This window comes from Sinocyclocheilus anshuiensis, unplaced genomic scaffold, assembly GCF_001515605.1.
Source record: "Sinocyclocheilus anshuiensis isolate Anshui unplaced genomic scaffold, SAMN03320099.WGS_v1.1 scaffold735, whole genome shotgun sequence".
Classification (NCBI taxonomy): domain Eukaryota; kingdom Metazoa; phylum Chordata; class Actinopteri; order Cypriniformes; family Cyprinidae; genus Sinocyclocheilus; species Sinocyclocheilus anshuiensis.
Window position 1 is genome coordinate 1,041,081 of NW_015548245.1, and position 19,617 is coordinate 1,060,697.

Here is a 19,617-nt window from a genome sequence, read left to right on the forward strand (position 1 = left end):
TGCACCTGGCTGTTATCACCAACTGGCAGGTTGGCAGGCTACAGTGCACATGGAGTGCAAGTGTCATGGAGAAATAAGAAATAGAAATGTGTTCACAGACTCAGCTACACAGTCACAATGTGTTGCTGCTACCCCAACAATCCTGTCAAGTTCAGATGCAAACAAGGCAGACAAGACATCGTCTGGAGTCTTTTATTTGAGTAACTGCTAGGTTTGGCAGTGTAAAAAGCATGCAGTGTGTCAGAGAGATTTGTTTGCTTAGTTCATGTCTGCTTTCCATCTCCGTTACATGTCTGCCTTCCAAGGCTTCCAGGAATACCCTGAAGAACAATTTTCTTCTGGGTTAACTGGAACATCTAAGCACACAGATAAACAATTAAACATCTAATGAACACACACTGCTTAAATTCTACATTATATATTTCATCCCTCCTGACACATGCATGGAAAAGAAACAAATGTAATTAAAACTTATTTTGTTGATGTTCGTTCTTAAATGAATTGGAGTCACACCTTCCACAGCGAGACTGATTTCTCTGTTGTTGTTTTTTTTATTGCTACGTGAATACCAACAAGCTGTAAACACAAAGAATCACTTGGCAGTGCCATGCTTCTCAGAGAGGACAATGCAAATGAATGCAATGAAAGCTATCGCATAGCCTCAAAACATTCACCATTAAACACCCCAACACGTGTTCTACATTCTGTGGATAAACAGGCATCACAAATTATTTCCTTTTCCATGCTTTTATGGAAAAAATGAGGAAATGTTTAATGCTGCATAATCTGTTTTAGCAGACATGCACTGTAGTGCTGCTAGTATGATTTGGAATGAGTTATATTAAAGATTAGCACAAGAGAGCCCTTTACTGTGCATTTACTGTGAATGTGTAGATGAAGATAGGCCGTGTTGAGTCTATCTGCATGTGTCTCTGCACGTCTGGGGGATGCTTATCTGAACTTCAAATGGCTCCTCGAGCATGCAGAGCTTATAAGCAACACTCTTGAAAAATGCACACGTGATCATGTACTTGTGAATCGCATGTGCTTTATTTGTCATTCTAACTGTGCACGGATGGATTTGATGATGTTAGGTCATGGATCACAGGGCACAGCTGGATCAAAAGGGATCAAAGGGTGTATTTCAGTGCATTCAACTATCAGTGCTGGGAAACACGGGAGCAGGTGAATTGCGGCTGAACCATCTCTAACTCATTTATGTCCATTTAAGTCAAAATGGAATTTTAATTTGATGTGTGTGATTTTGATGAGTCTAGGCTTACATTAATTATCTCAGATGGGGGTTTTTTTCAACCACGATTTTTTTAGGGTCTTACCCTGGATATCTGCAAACAGGAAGGAGGCAAGTATGTGTAAGTTTGTTTTGGATTGGATTGAATAGTTTTATTGTATTCTAACAAATGAAGGAAGGTTTGTAAATTGTCTAGTGTTTTATAGCACTTCTGCTGAAGCTTAACAACACCTCAGAGTGTGTCTCTCAGGCTTCATTACCGCACAAAGAAGGGCCTGTTGAGAGACCAAGCGGACACTTGAAATAATGACACATCGTTTAACACTGCGTCTTTCATTTCAAGCAATCTGCCTTTTGAAAGCTGCTGACCTTGATTGCTAAGCATTGGCAGAGACTAGAATGACTGCACTCAAAAACTATTGTAACAAAAGCCGATTAAAAACCTGTCCCGATGTCACATGATCTCTTACAAGTGACAGCATATAAAGAGTGTATATAAATATAAAGGACGAACAGGCAGGGAAACCCTAAATAATCAGCATTTATCAGAGTTCTGTCTCATGAGTTTGTCAACTTTTCCATTGGTAAATTCAGTTTGATGAAAAGTGTTACACTTTTCATACCAAGCTGGTTGAAGACAATTCACAAACTGTCACCAGTGGTTTATACCAAAGTTTAAAACAAGCTAGCCTTTGGTTGTCAGTGGCGTTCAGCCCACATGTGAATCCCCAGATAACCCAAGTATAAATCATACTCTCAGTTAAGTTGCCTGATGCTGCACACACTTTACCGAGCAAGAGTTCATGATCACTTACTCTATACATCAGTGTAGCAAATGTCCAAACAGTGTCTTATCTTCAGACTAGACTTAACAGCAAGGAGAACTTCTAGAACAGATGGATGATGGTGAGAAGTGAGGGAGGGGTGACTCAAAGTGCCTGGCAGACTTGGGAACGTGAGAAGAGCAGGTGATGGAGTCAGCTCCCCAATGAGCCCATGTGATTAACACTGTCAAACACCGATGACATCAGTGGAAGTTTTAGCTTTGTGATTTGATTATTGTGTGGAATTGTTCAAGCATAATTCGAGGACTCAGAGTGACCTTCTACAGAGCCATTTGCTGAGTCCAAGATTCAATTCCTGGACTCAGCAAATGGTTCATTCCAATTTGTGTGTAACTAGATAATGATACTTAAACTTTGGCCTACATAACCCACTGAGAATTTGCTATTTGGGAGAGTTTAGGAACACTTGGAGTGATCGAAACCAAGGTAAGTTGGAAGGTAAGACTTACCACCATCTTGTTAAGAGACACCCAACAGTCCGAAGGGAAGTCCTGCAACATGGGCACCAAAAACTGCAGACAGCCATCCCAGTGGCACAGAAGCAGCATCATGCCAATTAGATTGAAGATGCGCATCACTGCACTGGCCAGGTCATAGGTCATATGAAAGATCTGTCGTTCAAGATAAGAGAAGTATTACATTTGAGTAGCAAGGGAAGGGCTCTCTGGGACAAACTGGAACATATTAAATTATCAGAACTCCACAGGTAATCCGTCTTCGCATACTGAAGGACAAACTTTTTCATTTTTTGAGGGATTCTCTTGACAAGGTACTATTTCAAAACCCTTTTGACCTGTAGATTATTTGTGACCTCTAGATGTGTGAATAGGAGCATATTGAAACCAGGTTTGCCAAAGCTTTATGTAATGAGTACAGTACATCCTACAAACTTCATCCCGTCAGATTAGATCCAATACAGAACATGTCTGTGAATGATGAAAGTAATGTGCCAAGCTGATACCATGTTCTTCCTGACGGGACTAAGAAAGACTGGAGAGCGGAGAATGTGTCTCTTGGAGACAGCCGTGTGTGCAGTTTTTTTTGTGGTTACAAAGTAGAGAGGATAGCTATTAAAGAGCGTTCTGGAGCCAGTCCAGGATAATGCCTTTTGTGGTTGTGTGAGAGAGTGTCAACACGTTCTTCCCATACCAGAAACAAGGCTTGTCACACCTGAGAAAAGCCAAGTGCCCCAAAAAGCAACTAGGCCGGAATCAGCGATAGAGGATGACAAGAAGAGACACTACTCTGGCTCGTGTTGTAAAGTTCTTAGTCGGCGTGGCGTTTTTTTTCTAGCTTGAGAAGAAGCAGCACATGGAACAGGATCTTAAAACTGAGACGATGCAAAACACAAAACTGACTGGAGACTAATATTTGAAGAATAGCGTCTGGAGCTCTTAAGTGGTCAGTAGTTAGGGCTGTTTATTTAGTATATCATTGTTGCCGTGCAGTTCTTGAAAGCCTCTTTGATCAGGGTCACTGGTCTCAAAGTAATGTGGAAGCACTTATGGGTCTCATTGCACCGCCATTTGAACTTCTTGAAATTAATGATCCATACCAAATATAAGTACTCCGTTGTCTTCTGGCATGCATGATCACCTGGTGAGGGGATTGTCAAACATCAGCAGACCAATGTCCTCATGAAAACACTGGCTTGTGCAATCCTGTTTGCTTGTGTCTGTACAATATGATCGCCAGGAATGATTTTTAAGTATTTTTTTCATTATTTTCGTGTGAACCATGGTTGGTGGATATATATATATATTTGTTGTCTTAACCATTGAAATACATCAATTAATATATTTTAAATAGTTTCATATCACATTATACAACCAAAGCTATAAATGGTCAATTGAAACATCTTTGTGTTTTAGTTAGCATGCAGTTAGCTAACTTTAACTAAGGGTTAAAGTATTCAACTAAATTATAAATGATCAATGGTTAGACCAAACATCTAAAGATTTTGCTTTGGGTTTTTAGTTTCTTTGTGTTTTTAGCAAGGTTATGATTGGCCTGATTGCTTAGCATAGCTTTCACTATTATCTTTACCATTTGCTTTACCATGCTGTTTGAAAGCTAACTATTAGCCTGATAGCTTAGCATTTTTTAAACAAAATTAAAAATGGTCAATCGAAACATTTTTTGCTTTGAGTTTATAGTTTTTTTTGTGTTTGTTTGTTTTTAGGCAAGTTAACAATCAGCCTAATAGCTTAAAATAGCATTCACCACTTGTTAATCTATTCTTTACGTAGTCTTGTTAACAGAAGGCAAACAATAAACGCCTTTTGATTAGCTAGCACACAATATGGCCATGCTATTGTGGCTAATAAAATGCTTTTCTTGATGACATGTTTACATGCAGTGCAAAAGGGTAATGGGCAAAAAAATCTAAGTGTGCCGTAGGGGGGTTTGCTAGCTCTTTATGAACTTTCCCTGATAAAAGAATACAGTTTAAAGCATTTACATGCCCTACACATTATCAGGTTAAGGTTTAGCACTGTAAGAGTGTGTATGTAAATGTTTTGACCTATAAATGGGATTCACAACTTGGTCATATCTTTCAGGTGGTCTAACTCATGCTTTGTCCCTGCCTGAGTAATCAAGAGCTATAAGGGGGCCAAACAGTGTGGAGTGGATGTGGCACTGCTGTGCAAGGTTGATTCAGTAATTGAGGGCCATGCCTGACTCACATGACCACTATGCAATCAGCAGCATAATTGTCCCATTTAGTGGTGAAAAGAACACATTAGACTGAATCATCAGTCAGCTCAACCGCAGGCAAATCGTCACGTTTCTGTCACTCTGAACAGCTGGCTCTCTATGTAATCATCTGAAATGTTCCCAATGCCGGCTGTCATTTTAATGTTAATGCACTTAACTGTTTTTACAATTGTGGTCAGTCAGTTGCTGTTTTTAACGTTTATGATGGTTAATTAATCCAGGCTACGTTAATTAGCCTGTGCACCTAATTACTAACCCACAGAAAAAAACACCTAGAATGCAGCATCAGAAATCAGTGAAAAGCACCATTGATCACATTCTGCCTCTCGCAATTATAAACAAGAAAAGTGACGTCAATAGGTAAATAAACATCTGCGGTATATTGTATTTTTACTGTGCAAAATAAATTTTCTGTTTGCATAAAATATTTGGATGACCAACTACATCTGCCAAAATCAGCAGTATTATAACAGAGCTTGTTATGTGGAAGACTGTATGCCACAATGTGCTCAGACTTCTATTTTCAGTGTGACAGTTGAACCATATATCATATATTTTATGATATTTACGAGATTAAAAATTACTTTAGCATTGCTAGTTACAAGAACATAATATCGGATGTGATTTTCAACATGTGTCTTGAGTTATTATTTTGACACCAGGTACTCTGATAAAGACAATGTGTATAATATGTTTCGCTGACTTGGCCTGGACCTAGTGGCTTGGATTTATCAATTGTTTTTAAGTTAGTGATGTTAGTTGCAATCGTCCCATGAACGAAAATGTCTTATAATAGGGCAGTTAGCGAGATAAAGTAATATTATTCAAATGGTGGCCACCATGATGCAACTTACTCAACATAGAATAAACTAATTTTGAATGAGAAAAAATGCTTAGGGTGTATTCACACCTGTCTTGTTTGGTTCGATTGAATCAAACCCAAGTTCGTTTCCCCCCTTGGTGTGGATCTTTTGGGCAGGTCTGAATACAGCAATCGCACTCTGGTGCGGACCAAACAACCGCAGCTGAAGAGGTGGTCTCGGTCCGCTTCCAAACGAACTCTGGTACGGTTGAATGGATGAACCAATGAATGGATGACCTTAAGCACACGTGTGGTTTTGTTTACAGTTTCTGGTTCACTTGCAAAAAGGGCAGTGTGAAAGCGAACCGCACTAAATAAAAAAAAAATCAACATTGTATTTGGTCCGGACCAAAGCAAGTGAACTAGTGGACTTTCCTAGTGTGAATACACCCTTAATGAATTTGAATCAAGTTAAATGTGTTTCAGTTTCTTTCCAGTGTCACAATTTGAAAAATCCTGACTTCAACAATGAAGGCAAACAGCAATGGTGCCCATCTTACCTCTTCCCATTGATGGATATAACGAATCAGTCTGGACAGTCTAAGAAGTCGCAGTAAACTGAGGATCTTGGTGAAACGCACAATCCGCAACGCTCTGGCCGTCTTGTAAACCTCAGAGTCGATGCCTTTCTCTACGATTAGAAAGATATAATCCACCGGAATGGATGAGACAAAGTCCACCACAAACCACGTCTTCAGGTACTTCTTCTTGATCTTTTGAGGGTCCAGTATTATCTCTGTGTTTTCTTCGTAGACTATGCCTGTACGGAAGTTCAGTACCAGGTCCATGAGGAAGAACGTGTCGGATACTAAATTGAAGATAATCCAAGGGGTGGTGGTTTCCTCCTTAGAGAAGGCGATGCCCACAGGAATGATAATCAAGTTGCCCACCATAAACATTAGCATTGTGAAATCCCAGTAGAACCTGTGTGGATTAAATTATTACAAAATTTAATTAATAAATCAATTTACAGGACATATGCTTAAATGCATGCACAAAAATGCCACAGAATATTATATGTGAACATTATTTTATTTTATTTACAGATCACATTTATATGACAACAACAACAACAGGCATTCAGTGTCTCAAACTAAATGTCTGGTATAAAATATATTGACATTAGACAACATTTGTAACTTATCACAGTCCTCAAGGTAGAGTTGTGTGCATGAATTAATTAAGTGTGTTATTTTATTAATATTAATATAATATTGCAGATTGTTGCAGTATGTCTGTCTTTTTTTATGTATTTGGTATAAAAGGCACACCCTTACAATAAAAAAAAATTAGATTCAGTCTTCATGCATTTGGTGAGACAGGGATACACCCTATAAATAACCCTAGCCTTGACAAACACGCTGCACATGCACGAGAGGAGAGAGGCGATACGGGAGTAATAAAACAGCATTCGTTTGATATAGTGTCTTGGTTGAGATCAATATTGTAAAATATTGTACCACTAAATATTAGTCACCTCAACCTATGCAAGGTCATCACAAGGATGTTGAGAAACAGATAGAGGGGACAAAACAGGATGATCTGGCTTATTTTTGAGAATGTGAAGGTTTAAATGGGAAGTTAGGTTCTAAGTAGGTTCTCTTAAGGTGTATCCGTGATTTATTGATTATTTATGTTGACGTGACGCCGAGCTGTCTGTGGTACTGAAAACAAAACTTCTGAAGTGATCATAACTGAGCTTTCTCAAGCAAATAATGTAGCTATAGCTGCTGTGTTCTATTCACATTTAAATGCAGTGCTCAGTTTGTCTTCTCTCTGAAAATAATAATAGATCACCGGCCTGCACTGCAATGTGTGTTTATAAATAAATAAATACGAAGACTAGCTTGAACAAATCCATAATGTATTTCTTTTTTTTTTATTCATGCACAGAGAAAAAAAATGTGCATGAGTGCACATTAACACAATGACCAGAATGCGTAAACGCATGGATGAGGCATTGCAACCTCATAATGATGCTGATCTCGGGGAAAAAAAGGACAGCTTTTTTCCTGAGTCTTTTCTTTTATGAGACAGAGCACTTAGCTTTTATTATCTAAAATATTTAATTAAACACTGAACTGAGTATCTTAAGAAAAGATAATTTTTTTTTTCTTCTTATAATAATAATTATTATTATTGGCATTATTATGGATCCATTTCAGTAGCAACCTATGTGTTTAGCATCAAGAGAACTTACTTTTGTTTTGTATTTTCACTTTCTTAAATTTGTTTTATAATAATTAGACCTTTATATAGTTTATCATTTAATTTATACCATTTATCATTTAAGTATTTCTGTCTTTTTATGTTTTTATACTTTACATTAATTATTATTTTACTTGCCGTTGAAATCCTTGGTCTTGTTTAATGTTATGATTATGAGGTTTTAATGTTGTATAATAATAATAAATTATTTTATTCATTATTTAATTTTTTGTTTTATTACAATTATTTAGTTTTTAGTTTTTTATGATACTTATAATACTGAACTGAACTTTTTTATTTTATTGTTTATATTTATTTGTTGTTTTATTATTTTATGACTGATACTTTTATTCTCATCTCATAATGAATGGCTATTACATAAAAAGTTATTGTTTGCATAGAATGAGTTGTTTCCTGTTGAATGCACAGTGGTGTACTAACACTGTTGAGTGTTATTCTTTGGAGACCCACCAAATTAAAAATACTGGCCAAACCAATTATGGGCTTGTCTTTAATCAAAAGTGCATTATACTGTTTAAATTGAGGTAATGATCTTGTATATAAGCCTTTATTGGAGGTTACTTGATAAAAAATTAACCTGTTTGTCAGTGTATTTGAGGAACACCCTCTTGTCTCCGTGTTCTAGGAGATCATTAAGCACAGACCACAAAGGAGACTATATGATTCAAAGTGTTTGCTGGGAAAACAACAAACAAACCATTGAACTATATCATTGAGCTGTAGCAATAAACAAGCACTCCACTTTTTAACCACAGTTAAAAATCACTGCTGATGAATCTCAATAGGAAGGTTTTATTCACACTGTTTTTATTGCATTTCATTCCAGACATTTTTCTGAGAGGTTGAGGGGATAATTTCTGAACTTTGAAGTAAGTGTCCTGTTTCCCTTTGCAGTTTATTCAGCGTTTGCGCAAAAGGATTTCCATAAATGTTCTGCTAAATTACACACACCTGTTGACATGAAACAGCTTTAGAGTAGCTGTTGTACATTGGCCATCAATGATTAATCTCAGTTTACCAAAAATCTAATTAATGTGAAGTCCTAATCCTTATTACGAATTATAATTAGTAATGTGCATTATGCGTGTTTGATATTCAGGCCTATGGGCTGTTCCATGGAAAGGATGCCTTTTGTTTCCCTCATCAGCATATGTGAATAATGAGACAAAGCTAATGCCAACTAGTACTCTGTTGTTACAGGTGTTTTGTAAAACATCAAGAAAAATTTAATGATTATTTTTATTCAATTAAATTTGATCTTTTGTTATTTTATTGTATTTATTTAAATAAAAACTTGTATTTTGTATTTCTTTATTTTCTGTTAATTTATTCTGTCAACTGTTACCCCACCCCCTTTAATTTAAATCAATTTTTTTTTAAACTGTCATAATTATGTGCAACCTTGTTTGTTAATCACGTCATCTTAAAATGTTACATTTGTTAACAGGGGACGTCTGAAACAGTCAACCCTGTTACTGTGATTTCGTACAATAAACAGCTTTGAACACTGAAAATTTGTTGAAAAAATAAATAAAAATCTCAGCATTAAATTCTCCTTTTAATAATTCACGACCTAGAGCAAAAAGGCTAAACAAACTTTAAAATGTCAACTCTGTTACTTTTTTAAAGGTACAATGACAACTCTGTTACTTTTTTATCTAATTTTAATTTTAAGTGCCTCCTCGTTTGTAAATTACTTTATCATAAAAAGTTACATTTGTCACTAGGGGACAAACATAGTCAACCCTGTTACCACGATGTTGCACAGTACAGTTGAATACTGAACACTAGATATTTGTAAAATAAATGACTACAAATATCAGCATTAAATTCTCTTTCTAATAAACACCTTGTTTTGGCTAAACAAACTTTAAAATGTGAACTCTGTTACTTTTTTTCAAAAGTATAATGGCATCATAAGTGCCTCCTTGTTTGTTAATTTATCTTAAAATGTTTGTTAGTAGGGGTCGATCTTAAATAGTCAACCCTGTTACCATGATTTTGTACAGTAAACAGCTGATTACTGAACACTGAATATTTGTGAATGAATAAATATCAGCATTAATGTATCTTTCTAATTAACACCTTGTAACATGTTAAGACCTTGGTTAAATGGTTAAATACATTTTAAAGTGTCAACTCAGTTACTTTTTTAAAAGGTACATTTTTATTATTATTATTTATTAGCTTGATATGTGATTTTAAATGCAATTTACTTTGTCTAGCAAAATCTTATTTTACAGTTTTTAACCAGAAAAGGCACTCATTTTTATTGTTTTCAAACATGAGCATCTGCAGCCAGGTATTGAGTCTCCACTGGTGCCACTCCATCATCCCTACCTGAAATCACTGTATGGATGAATAATCCAATTGCCAGCGGATTTGACTCGTTCCTGTTCCTTCTCCACTGCTTTTTGGCTTCCAAACATACGCAGTGAGAATTTGTTGACCCCGGGCTGTAACATGGAGCTAAACTGCCTCTGCATGTGAGTTTGATTGTCCCTGGCTTCCGCATCATCTGCCGTGATCTGGCCATCCTCAGACTTGGGAAAGCTGACAGAATTGCCCGGCTGCTGCTGCTGGTTCGAGGTCGGTCCGTGGGCCGGTGGAGCACTGGAGAAGGAAACTCTGGAGTCCTTCTTGTCAGCGGGAGGAGCAGCGGCGGTCGGGGCAGAAGTGACCGAGCCGTCCATGCTGGAGGTGCTGGAGTGACATGCAGATGCTGGGAAGCCTCCACCTGTCTGCTTCTCCTGCTTGGAGTGGGTTGAGGGCAAGCTCTCGTCTCTTCGACAGTCTCCGTTGATAACGCATCTTATTCCGGTGCCATCCTCGCCGTCAAACCCGCTCTTGTCCCTGGAAACATCTCCGTGGCAGAGGAGCGCGATGGATTCCGTGCTGCGTCCAGAGGAGACGGAGACTAAGTCCTTGTTGTTGGAGATCCTGCTCGCCGCTGCCGTTGCTCCCCCTCCTGGCGTTACATTCTTCATCTTGGAAGAAGAGTCAATGATGTCGCCCCTGAGCGTCTCTTTGTGGTCTTCATCGCCGTCCTCCGCCTCGTCCATGACGGCGTTGCTTTGATATGAATCCTAACGCATCCGGATTGCGAAAGCGCAGACGTGGACAGTTGCCTACAGTCCTTTACTCCGCGTCCCAATGTCACCAAACAACTACACCAGTCGCGTTGCTATGGCTGCACTCGTTCACTCCCTTGCCCTTACCTGGTAGCACATCACAAGCTCCGTGTTCCTCTGTGCTCATTTAATGAATGGAGTCAGGAATTAAACTGTGTCAAGGATAAATCAGTGGAAAATAGGCCGAGATGCGCTATATTATGCGAGTCTCTGTGTTAAATATGCAAATGTAGGTTAGTGGTGTATAATAGTATGATTCATTATTCAGCTGCACATTTCTAAACGATGATGATATGGTAAATAATGATAGCTGAAATTATATAGGGCCTAAACGAAAAAATCTAATTTGACACGTAGGCTACTTAAAAACGTCTTGAAAAATGAAAAAAATATTTTATGGCTAAATGTCAGGTTTGTGACCATTAATTCTAAACAGTCTACTTTTCAAGGTTAAGTATCAGTTTGAACCCTGATCCGACCTGAACAAAAATTGTAGGCTATTTTTTATTTTGTTTTTTTTGCTTTAAGACTCTACACATTCATAAAGGTCATAATTCACCACTAGTTAATTAACATTTTTTTTCAATGTGGGAATCTTCCCTAAGATGTCACAGGCCTCCAATTATTTGGCGCAACTGGTAGCAAATATTTAAGTGGACAATTATTATGAATAGTGTTAACACCATGGGTGACTATTTTGAAAGCTCATGAAGGGTTAAATGATAGACTATATGCTTTACATTCTGGAGTGGCTCCTCGTTTCCAATGAAATAACCCTGTGATGTTTGTCACGTAGAGCCGCTCCCTACAGATGAACCGAATAAGTAAATGTCGCCCCCTTACGGTGGTTCAAAGAACAGGCCAATATAGACATCGTTATCCAGCAAAATGTTTTCTTTGGTTGAACACCCACACAAAGACAAAGTTAAAATCAAATCACTTTATTCAGATTGTGCAAGTCAGTACAGCTGACAGTGTATGGGATTTCCTATGAAGCTAAGAACCAGGTCTTAAAATTTATGCATCTCTTAACTTGGAAATGGCACACATCCAGATACTATATTATACAATGTATTACAACGCAAGTATGACTGTCAATAGGAGAGAATCATTTAAGCAAAAGCCTTCACGAAAACCCCACCTTCACTGACATTACCTAAATATTTATAACCACGTCATTGTCCTCCATGTTAGAATTTGGGAAACAATTATAACGGATTGTGCGAACAGCAAATGACACGCTGTACTCGCACTTGGTCCGCAGGAGGAATCCTAAAATCAACATTAGAAACTACATTAGCAACTTTAAAATAAGCTTGTTTGAGATTATTAAACAGAAAATTGTTAGCAAAACAAAGTGGAATTTGACCATCCACATGGAATAGTGCACTTTAATGTGCAGCGACGACATGAGTACTGCACATAAAAGTTGTTAATTTAAATTATTTCAATAATTAAAAATAGCATGTACAATAAAGTGGCTAAACATTAAGGCTTACAGAAAGGAAATCGATTGCCAAAAGACACTGCTGTCATAGAAACTCGATTCAGTGTTTTTGTATATACTGAACATGGTTAAATTCTCATGCGGCTGAACAGGTAGATATTTCGGAAAGCTGCAGTGCGCACACTCATGAGGAGCAGAGAAACCAGGAAGACTAAAAAATAAAAAGCTCATTCCCACATTAAGAGATTCGCTAAACACACACACACACACACACTTCTACAGCAAGAATACAATCATGCAGTTTCCCCCTCCTCCCCAAATTTAAAAACATCTGCTGGCAGCACAATATGGATAGGAATAAAAGTAAAAGGAGACCGATTAATATCTCAAGACATTTACACTCAAGCAGAAGGTTAAGAACTCGCAGTGTGCACTATAATGTGCTACTCAGCAACTCAATGCTCCATATTATCTTCAACAGTAGTCATCAGGACACCTGAAAGGAATGAAAAAAGTCAGCTGGATGTGGTTTAGAAAAAAATATTATAGTTTATATTAATTTGAAGGAACAATTTAAATTAGAACATAAAAATAGATGTATTATTATTATATTATATAATCATAAACTGTTAATTTTTTTAATAAGCTACAATAAAAATAAAACTACAATAAAAGCATTTAAATTATAAAGTGTATAGAATTATAATATGTAATAGTTCGTTTATTTTAAAAAATATTTAAATTTCATTACGGTTTAAATTAAATGCATAAAATAATTTAATAGAATTAAATAAATATTTTATTACAGTCTATATTATACAATTAATTTATGAAAAAAGTCTGCAATATAAAAGATACACATTAAAAATAAATAGTAGTAATTCATATTAAATATTAACTGTTATTCATTATATATTTATTATGGTTTATACTATATATTAAGTGTTTAAAAATATAATACAGAACATTAAAATGTTTTATATATTATATATTTTTATATTATATTATATATTTTGATATTATATTAAACTTGCAAATAATATTTACAGAATAATATTTCACCTTTTCTCCTTTCTCAGTTGGAGTTCCTTTGCCGGACATTTTTGTCTTTGTGGTTCGTAGCGGCGTTGCTCTTCCTGAAAAACACAGCAGCACGTCAGTTCCATCTTTGATGTGCATATGAATTTCCTGAGCTAGAAGCACAACATGTCTTCAACATGGCCTTGATGTTCCTTCACAAATAACTTCTGCACTTCTACAATATCTCAGAACAAATATTACAAAACGCTTACAGTGGTGCAGATCCTGAGTCATCATCTACAGGAAGCAGGAACACATGAAAAGAAAAAGAAAAAGAGTTAAACACTCATTTTTCAAGTTGACATGTACAAGACTACTTGAACTGTTACAGTAGCTTGTCTAAAATCTAGTGTGACAGCCTCAAGACAGTGAAAACCCTAAGTTTAAAAGCAGAGCACCTAATGAGTAATGCGATTTGGGGACTGAACAACCTTATTGATACTCAAGTTATTTCTACTGCTAAATATGTACACGTTATCTAAACACTGCTATCAATCTTTTCACAGTACTACTAATAGTGATTCATGCAGAATAATGCCTTTACATTAACCATGCGGTCTGATGATGGATTGAAAGGATATGTTTAGTGGTTTTCAACCCAAGAACAAACGTTTCCAATCAAATCATTTGTTTGTAGCACAACCTCACCTACAGATGTAGTAGAGAGAAAAACATTGTTCCTTTTCTGGATCGATCATGGTGAAGGCACTCAAACAGCATTATCACATTTGTAAACTCCTGCACTGGACTTCTGAAGTCAAAATATCACCCAGAAATCTTCCTATCGAAAAGAAACCACAGAAAAACTTCCTGCCTCTGGCACATATGTAGAGAAGTCTATGGATATGACAATGGCTCTATGGAAATGAAAATAACACCCAACACAACCTTTATGAACTGGTGGGGAAAAATGGACAAATGCGTTTCGAAACTTCCTAACAAATCAAACAATACAATAATAATAATAATAATAAATCAATGTGTAATTACCAAGTCACTATTAAATGTCTGTTTAAAAGAAATAGTCTATATTATTATATACAGATGTATATGTAAAATAAAATTGTAATTCAAACCCCTACAAAACTACATGCATTTACAAAACTATAATATGTAAAACGAAATATATGCATTTGAGGTGGTTTGAAGTCACTATATATGCGGTTTAAAACAATAAAATACAATAAAGTAAAGAATGTACATTCATTTATAATGTTAATAAAACATTTTATAATATGCGTTTTTGTCGTGATTTGAAATCACTAAACGCAATATGAAAATATAGAAGGTATTAAATATATACTTTTATAAATATGCCTTTTTGAGGGGGTTTGAAGTCACAAATGTCTAAAAAAATATCAAAAACAATAGAGTAAAAATGATATGCACATTTATATGTAAAAAAAACTTTTTTATAAATGCATGCAGTTGTGTGGGGGCTTGAGATAGATAGATACATATATTTTTTTTTTCTTTTTTTTTTTTACTTAAAAAAATACTTAGTATTTACTCTACTTTATTATCTTACCTGATTATTAAAAAAAAATAAATAAATTAAAAAAAACGGCAAGTCACGATAAATGTCTACTTTTCTTTTTTAAACTGGGTATACTATATTAATTTGTACTATGTAAAATAAATATTTTATAATATATGCATTTTCATGAAGATTTATAAATGATCTATGAAATCATTATAAATGTCTGTTTAAAAAAAATACATTGATAAAAAGTAAATCATATATTACATACATTCATAATACATAAAAAATAATTTCAGAATACAGATTTTTGAGGGGGTCCGATGTCACTATATGTGAGACTTTAATAAAATATTATGAAACAGTCTGGCTACTGGCAAGGTTGTGCTTCAGACAGACACAATCAGGAAAAAAACTAAATAAGATGAGAGTTGACACCAAACAAACATATACTTTCAAAAACAAAGTTAAATCGGAGTTTGAATGACTCTTGCAGTTTTCATGCAGAGAGCATGTCCAAACACATTCAGGATGATAAAAACTGTCAAAATAATAAAGTTGGGATTATATATTTTGCCACGCTTTGTGCCATATGGGTGCTGCCTCTTAGATACGTAGAGGAAGCCACTGCTATAATCTAGGGCTGAAGAACATCATGCAATGAGAAGATGATGCAGAGAGCATGCAAGGCAGTGTAACATGATCCGTGTGAAATGTCATCTTAGTTATTATGCATAATACCTTGACATTTAAAACCCATTCTGAACTGCAATATGTCAGACTCAGCTAAACACTTTCACTGGCTACGGGAAAACCAATAAAGTTGCTTTTCTTGAATCCAAGTCTGACAAATCTGGTTCGATTTATCTTCTTAAAACAAACTGCCAGTGAAAGAGTTGTACTTTTCAGCCTATCAAGGAAAGCATTCAAACTCCCAAAACCACTAATTTAAGCAAACCCACTTCAGTCTGACATGCAGTTTTGAGCACTTACCACAACGTAAAAGCAGCAGCAAACAGAGAAATAAACAACGTAAATAATAAAAATAGACTCAGCTAAGGCACAGCCACACACTTCAGCCAAATAAAAATAAACATACAAAATCAAACTGAAATAGGATCTTGCACCATTACGAATTCATAAACAAAAATGTAAAATTACATCCACTGATCATTTATACATTCACAAAAATGGAAAATGAAATATTACGATGGAAACAACTAGCATCACATACCATCATTGATCTCATCTGGCTTTCTCCTCTTCTCGTAGATGAAGATGATGGTGATGAGGATAATGACCTCAGCGACAATGCCGAGGAATGGCCAAAGGGCGGCCAGTTGGCTACGCACGCGCAGCTGAATCTTATCGCTGGCTGATCCCATTTCATTGGTGCCTTGGCACTGGTACATGCCCATGTCCTTGTTGATGTCCAGATCTTTCACATACAGCAGGGTCTTGTTGGGGGTGTTCTTCATCTCATACTTGTCATCAGTGCCATTGATGGGCATCTGTGTGTTGAGGATGCAAAATTGTCAAGTTATTATAATTAGGGGTATCACTAACGATTATTTTCATAATCAAGTGATCAGCTGATTATTCTGACAATTAATTGAGTAATCAGATAATTTGTGGTAATAAAAATAGGCCAAAGTGAACACTAAACTTTAAAATGACTTGTATATAATAGCAAAACACATATATAATAGCAATGAAGCAATAGCAATTGGTTCAAATAAGTTATCAAAAGCAAGTATGGTTTAATTGAAAAAAAAAATATATAAAATTCAAATATAAAGTTAAAATACATAGTGATAAAACAAAATAATCATAACTTATGTACATAATATATTATATCAAATGCCTGCAGAGGGCACCAATGGCCACAGTCCAGGCATGAAAATGACCATTTTTGTGTGGAGCAGCATTTACTGTGAACGGAGCCGCTCTGAGATGCATGTAACCTACACGCATATAAATAAAGCTCATTAAAGGGATAGCGCACCCAAAAATGAAAATTACCCCATGATTTACTCACCCTCAAGCCATCCTAGGTGTATATGACATTCTTCTTTCAGGCAAATACAATCGGAATTATATTAAATAATGTCCAGGCTAATCCATGCTTTATAATGGAAGTGGATGGTAGCCCAAAATTTGAAGACCAAAAAATTGCACCCATCCATTATAAAAGAAGTCCACACGGCTCCGGTGGGTTAATAAAGGCCTTCTGAAGCGACGCAATGCGTTTGTGTAAGAAAAATATCCATATTTACGACTTTATAAAACTTAATCACTAGCTTCCGCTAACTGTCGTACGCTCGTTCACGAGAGAGTGGCGTTCAGCGGATGACGTAGGCGTAGCATAAGCTCCGGTGAGAATATGCTAGTCTCGCGAGAAACAAGTTTTGTTTACAGCAAAGGAAAACCAGTGTCCTCTTGACTTATCAAAATTCTCCAACATTTTTCTTTACAAATCCTCGTTTTGTACTACTAATTCGTGATCGGTGTTTTGTTTTGCTCTCTCCTCTGCGCTTCCACGTTCGTCACGTCTGCGTTCTTCACCGCGTTTGTCTACGTGCTACGTCATCCGCTGGACATCACTCTCTCGTGAACGTGCGTACGACAGTTAGCGGAAGCTAGAGATTAAGATTTATAAAGTTGTAAATATGGATATTTTACTTACACAAACGCATCGCGTCACTTCAGAAGGCCTTTATTAACCCACCGGAGCCGTGTGGACTTCTTTTATAATGGATGGGTGCAATTTTTTGGACTTCAAATTTTGGGCTACCATCCACTCCCATTATAAAGCATGGATTAGCCTGGACATTATTTAATATAACGCCGATTGTATTCGTCTGAAAGAAGAATGTCATACACACCTAGGATGGCTTGAGGGTGAGTAAATCATGGGGTAATGTTCATTTTTGGGTGAACTATCCCTTTAAACCCCCAGCGCATATGTTTAATTGAATCTCAGCTAGGGCTGAGCGACATAGCTAAAAAATGTATCAACGATATAATGTTTCATATCATTTGGTATCGATAATTATTGACATTTTTTACAACCTTTTTTAAAACAAAGAGCAATAAAAAAAACGTTTAAATTTAACCACTGTATTTTTAAATTAACCCAATTTATTGAGACAAACAACAAATATTTGTTTTTGTTAAGTCAAACACAAAATAAAAATTAAACAAATATCTCATTTCTAATGTTTTATATGCAGATTAAATAGGTCTGAAGGAAACTTTTGGCTTGTCTCCCAGGCCACAAGAGGGTGCAATGAGCAAAATAATGCAGCGCATTAAACTGCCAACGCAAAGGAAATAACTGTCTATAAAAAAAACTTGCATTATGTCTAAATTAACTCATATAAACCAAACATAATTTTGTAAATTGCATAAACAATTATGAACAAAACAGCATAATGTATTTATGCATTGCTTAATACAAAGAGCCGAATCGCCCATTACGCAGATTGCATTTAAAAACACAAGATACGCAGTGAAAAGGAATAAACCTCCACAAATTCGTGACGTGTTTTCTAAAAGTTTAAACCGTTTTAACTTTGCATGGCTTTCTATACATCTCTTGCATGAGACGCAAGTGCAGCAGTCATATTTGTCCATCTAAAAAATGCGCTGAATATTAGGGGTGGGAATCACCAGAGGCCTCACGATACGATATCACGATACTTGTGTCACAATACAATATTATTGCGATTTTAAATATATTGTGATATTCTGCGATATATTGCAAATTATTACCTTTTTCCAACATCAAATTATGTTCCCAAAGGAAAACTTTGACAACATCTGTTTTAACTAAAAAGAAACATTTCTCAGTTTGTTTATCTCACTTCAGTTTTATTGTTGCAGTGCAAAATGGAATTGTCAAGCAGACAAACTGACCAACACTTTCATGAAAACCTGTCATAAATGTTGTATGCACCTGGCAAACGCAACTATTTGTATTACAGTCTAATCTAGTCCACCTTAATTAAATGTAAACAGGTATGCACTGCTGTGCTACTACAGGTATTTTGAACAGTGCAACTTGAAATTGTCCAAAAAAGTTGTGCAGACCCTTCAGCAATTGGGGCATTTGAAAGTAAATTACTGTTAAATTTAAATTAAATTAAATTAAAATTAAATATGTAGTCTTACATCTAGGGATGCACCGAAATGAAAATTCTGGGCCGAAACGGAAACCGAAAATTCTGGATGCACTTGGCTGAAAACCGAAACTGAAAATGCTTTGTAATGATTATTTATTATTTTATTAAATAATATAAAGTAATTTTGTAAGACTTTTTTAAATTTAACTCAATTTTAATGATACTGAACTAAAAAAAACAAAAACACAAGCCAATAAAATAACCACATTTTTACTGAAAGTAACAATAAAACTGGACAGAATTTATTAAAATCAACAGTTGTGCTTGTTAAGTTAATGCACTCTGAATTAACATGAACTAACAGTGAATAACTGTATTCTCATTAACTAACATTAAGAAAGATTAATAAATACTGTAATAAATGTATTGTTCATTGTTCGTTCATGATA

General features: G+C 35.8%; 2 protein-coding genes across 5 annotated transcripts in view; both read right to left on the minus strand.

The window, feature by feature from the left end:
• The window catches only part of LOC107655221 (potassium/sodium hyperpolarization-activated cyclic nucleotide-gated channel 2-like), a 28,513-nt gene extending 17,448 nt beyond the window's left edge, over nt 1–11,065 (minus strand). The window contains exons 1-3 of the mRNA XM_016442654.1: nt 10,247–11,065; nt 6,178–6,601; nt 2,547–2,708 (exon numbers count right to left, since the gene is read on the minus strand). Of these exons, the coding sequence (XP_016298140.1) occupies nt 2,547–2,708; nt 6,178–6,601; nt 10,247–10,968 (1,308 nt within the window). The 5' untranslated portion in view covers nt 10,969–11,065. The remainder of the gene's footprint in view (nt 1–2,546; nt 2,709–6,177; nt 6,602–10,246) is intronic.
• An 897-nt stretch (nt 11,066–11,962) lies between these two features.
• Nucleotides 11,963–19,617, minus strand: part of LOC107655222 (basigin) — an 18,448-nt gene continuing 10,793 nt past the window's right edge. The window contains exons 6-9 of one of the 4 annotated variants that reach the window (XM_016442657.1): nt 16,279–16,555; nt 13,777–13,789; nt 13,547–13,620; nt 11,963–12,980 (exon numbers count right to left, since the gene is read on the minus strand). In XM_016442657.1, the coding sequence (XP_016298143.1) occupies nt 13,560–13,620; nt 13,777–13,789; nt 16,279–16,555 (351 nt within the window). In that variant the 3' untranslated portion in view covers nt 11,963–12,980; nt 13,547–13,559. Of the gene's footprint in view, nt 12,981–13,531; nt 13,621–13,776; nt 13,802–16,278; nt 16,556–19,617 lie in introns of all 4 variants that reach the window. The other 3 variants (XM_016442656.1, XM_016442655.1, XM_016442659.1) reach the window with 3 other exon arrangements.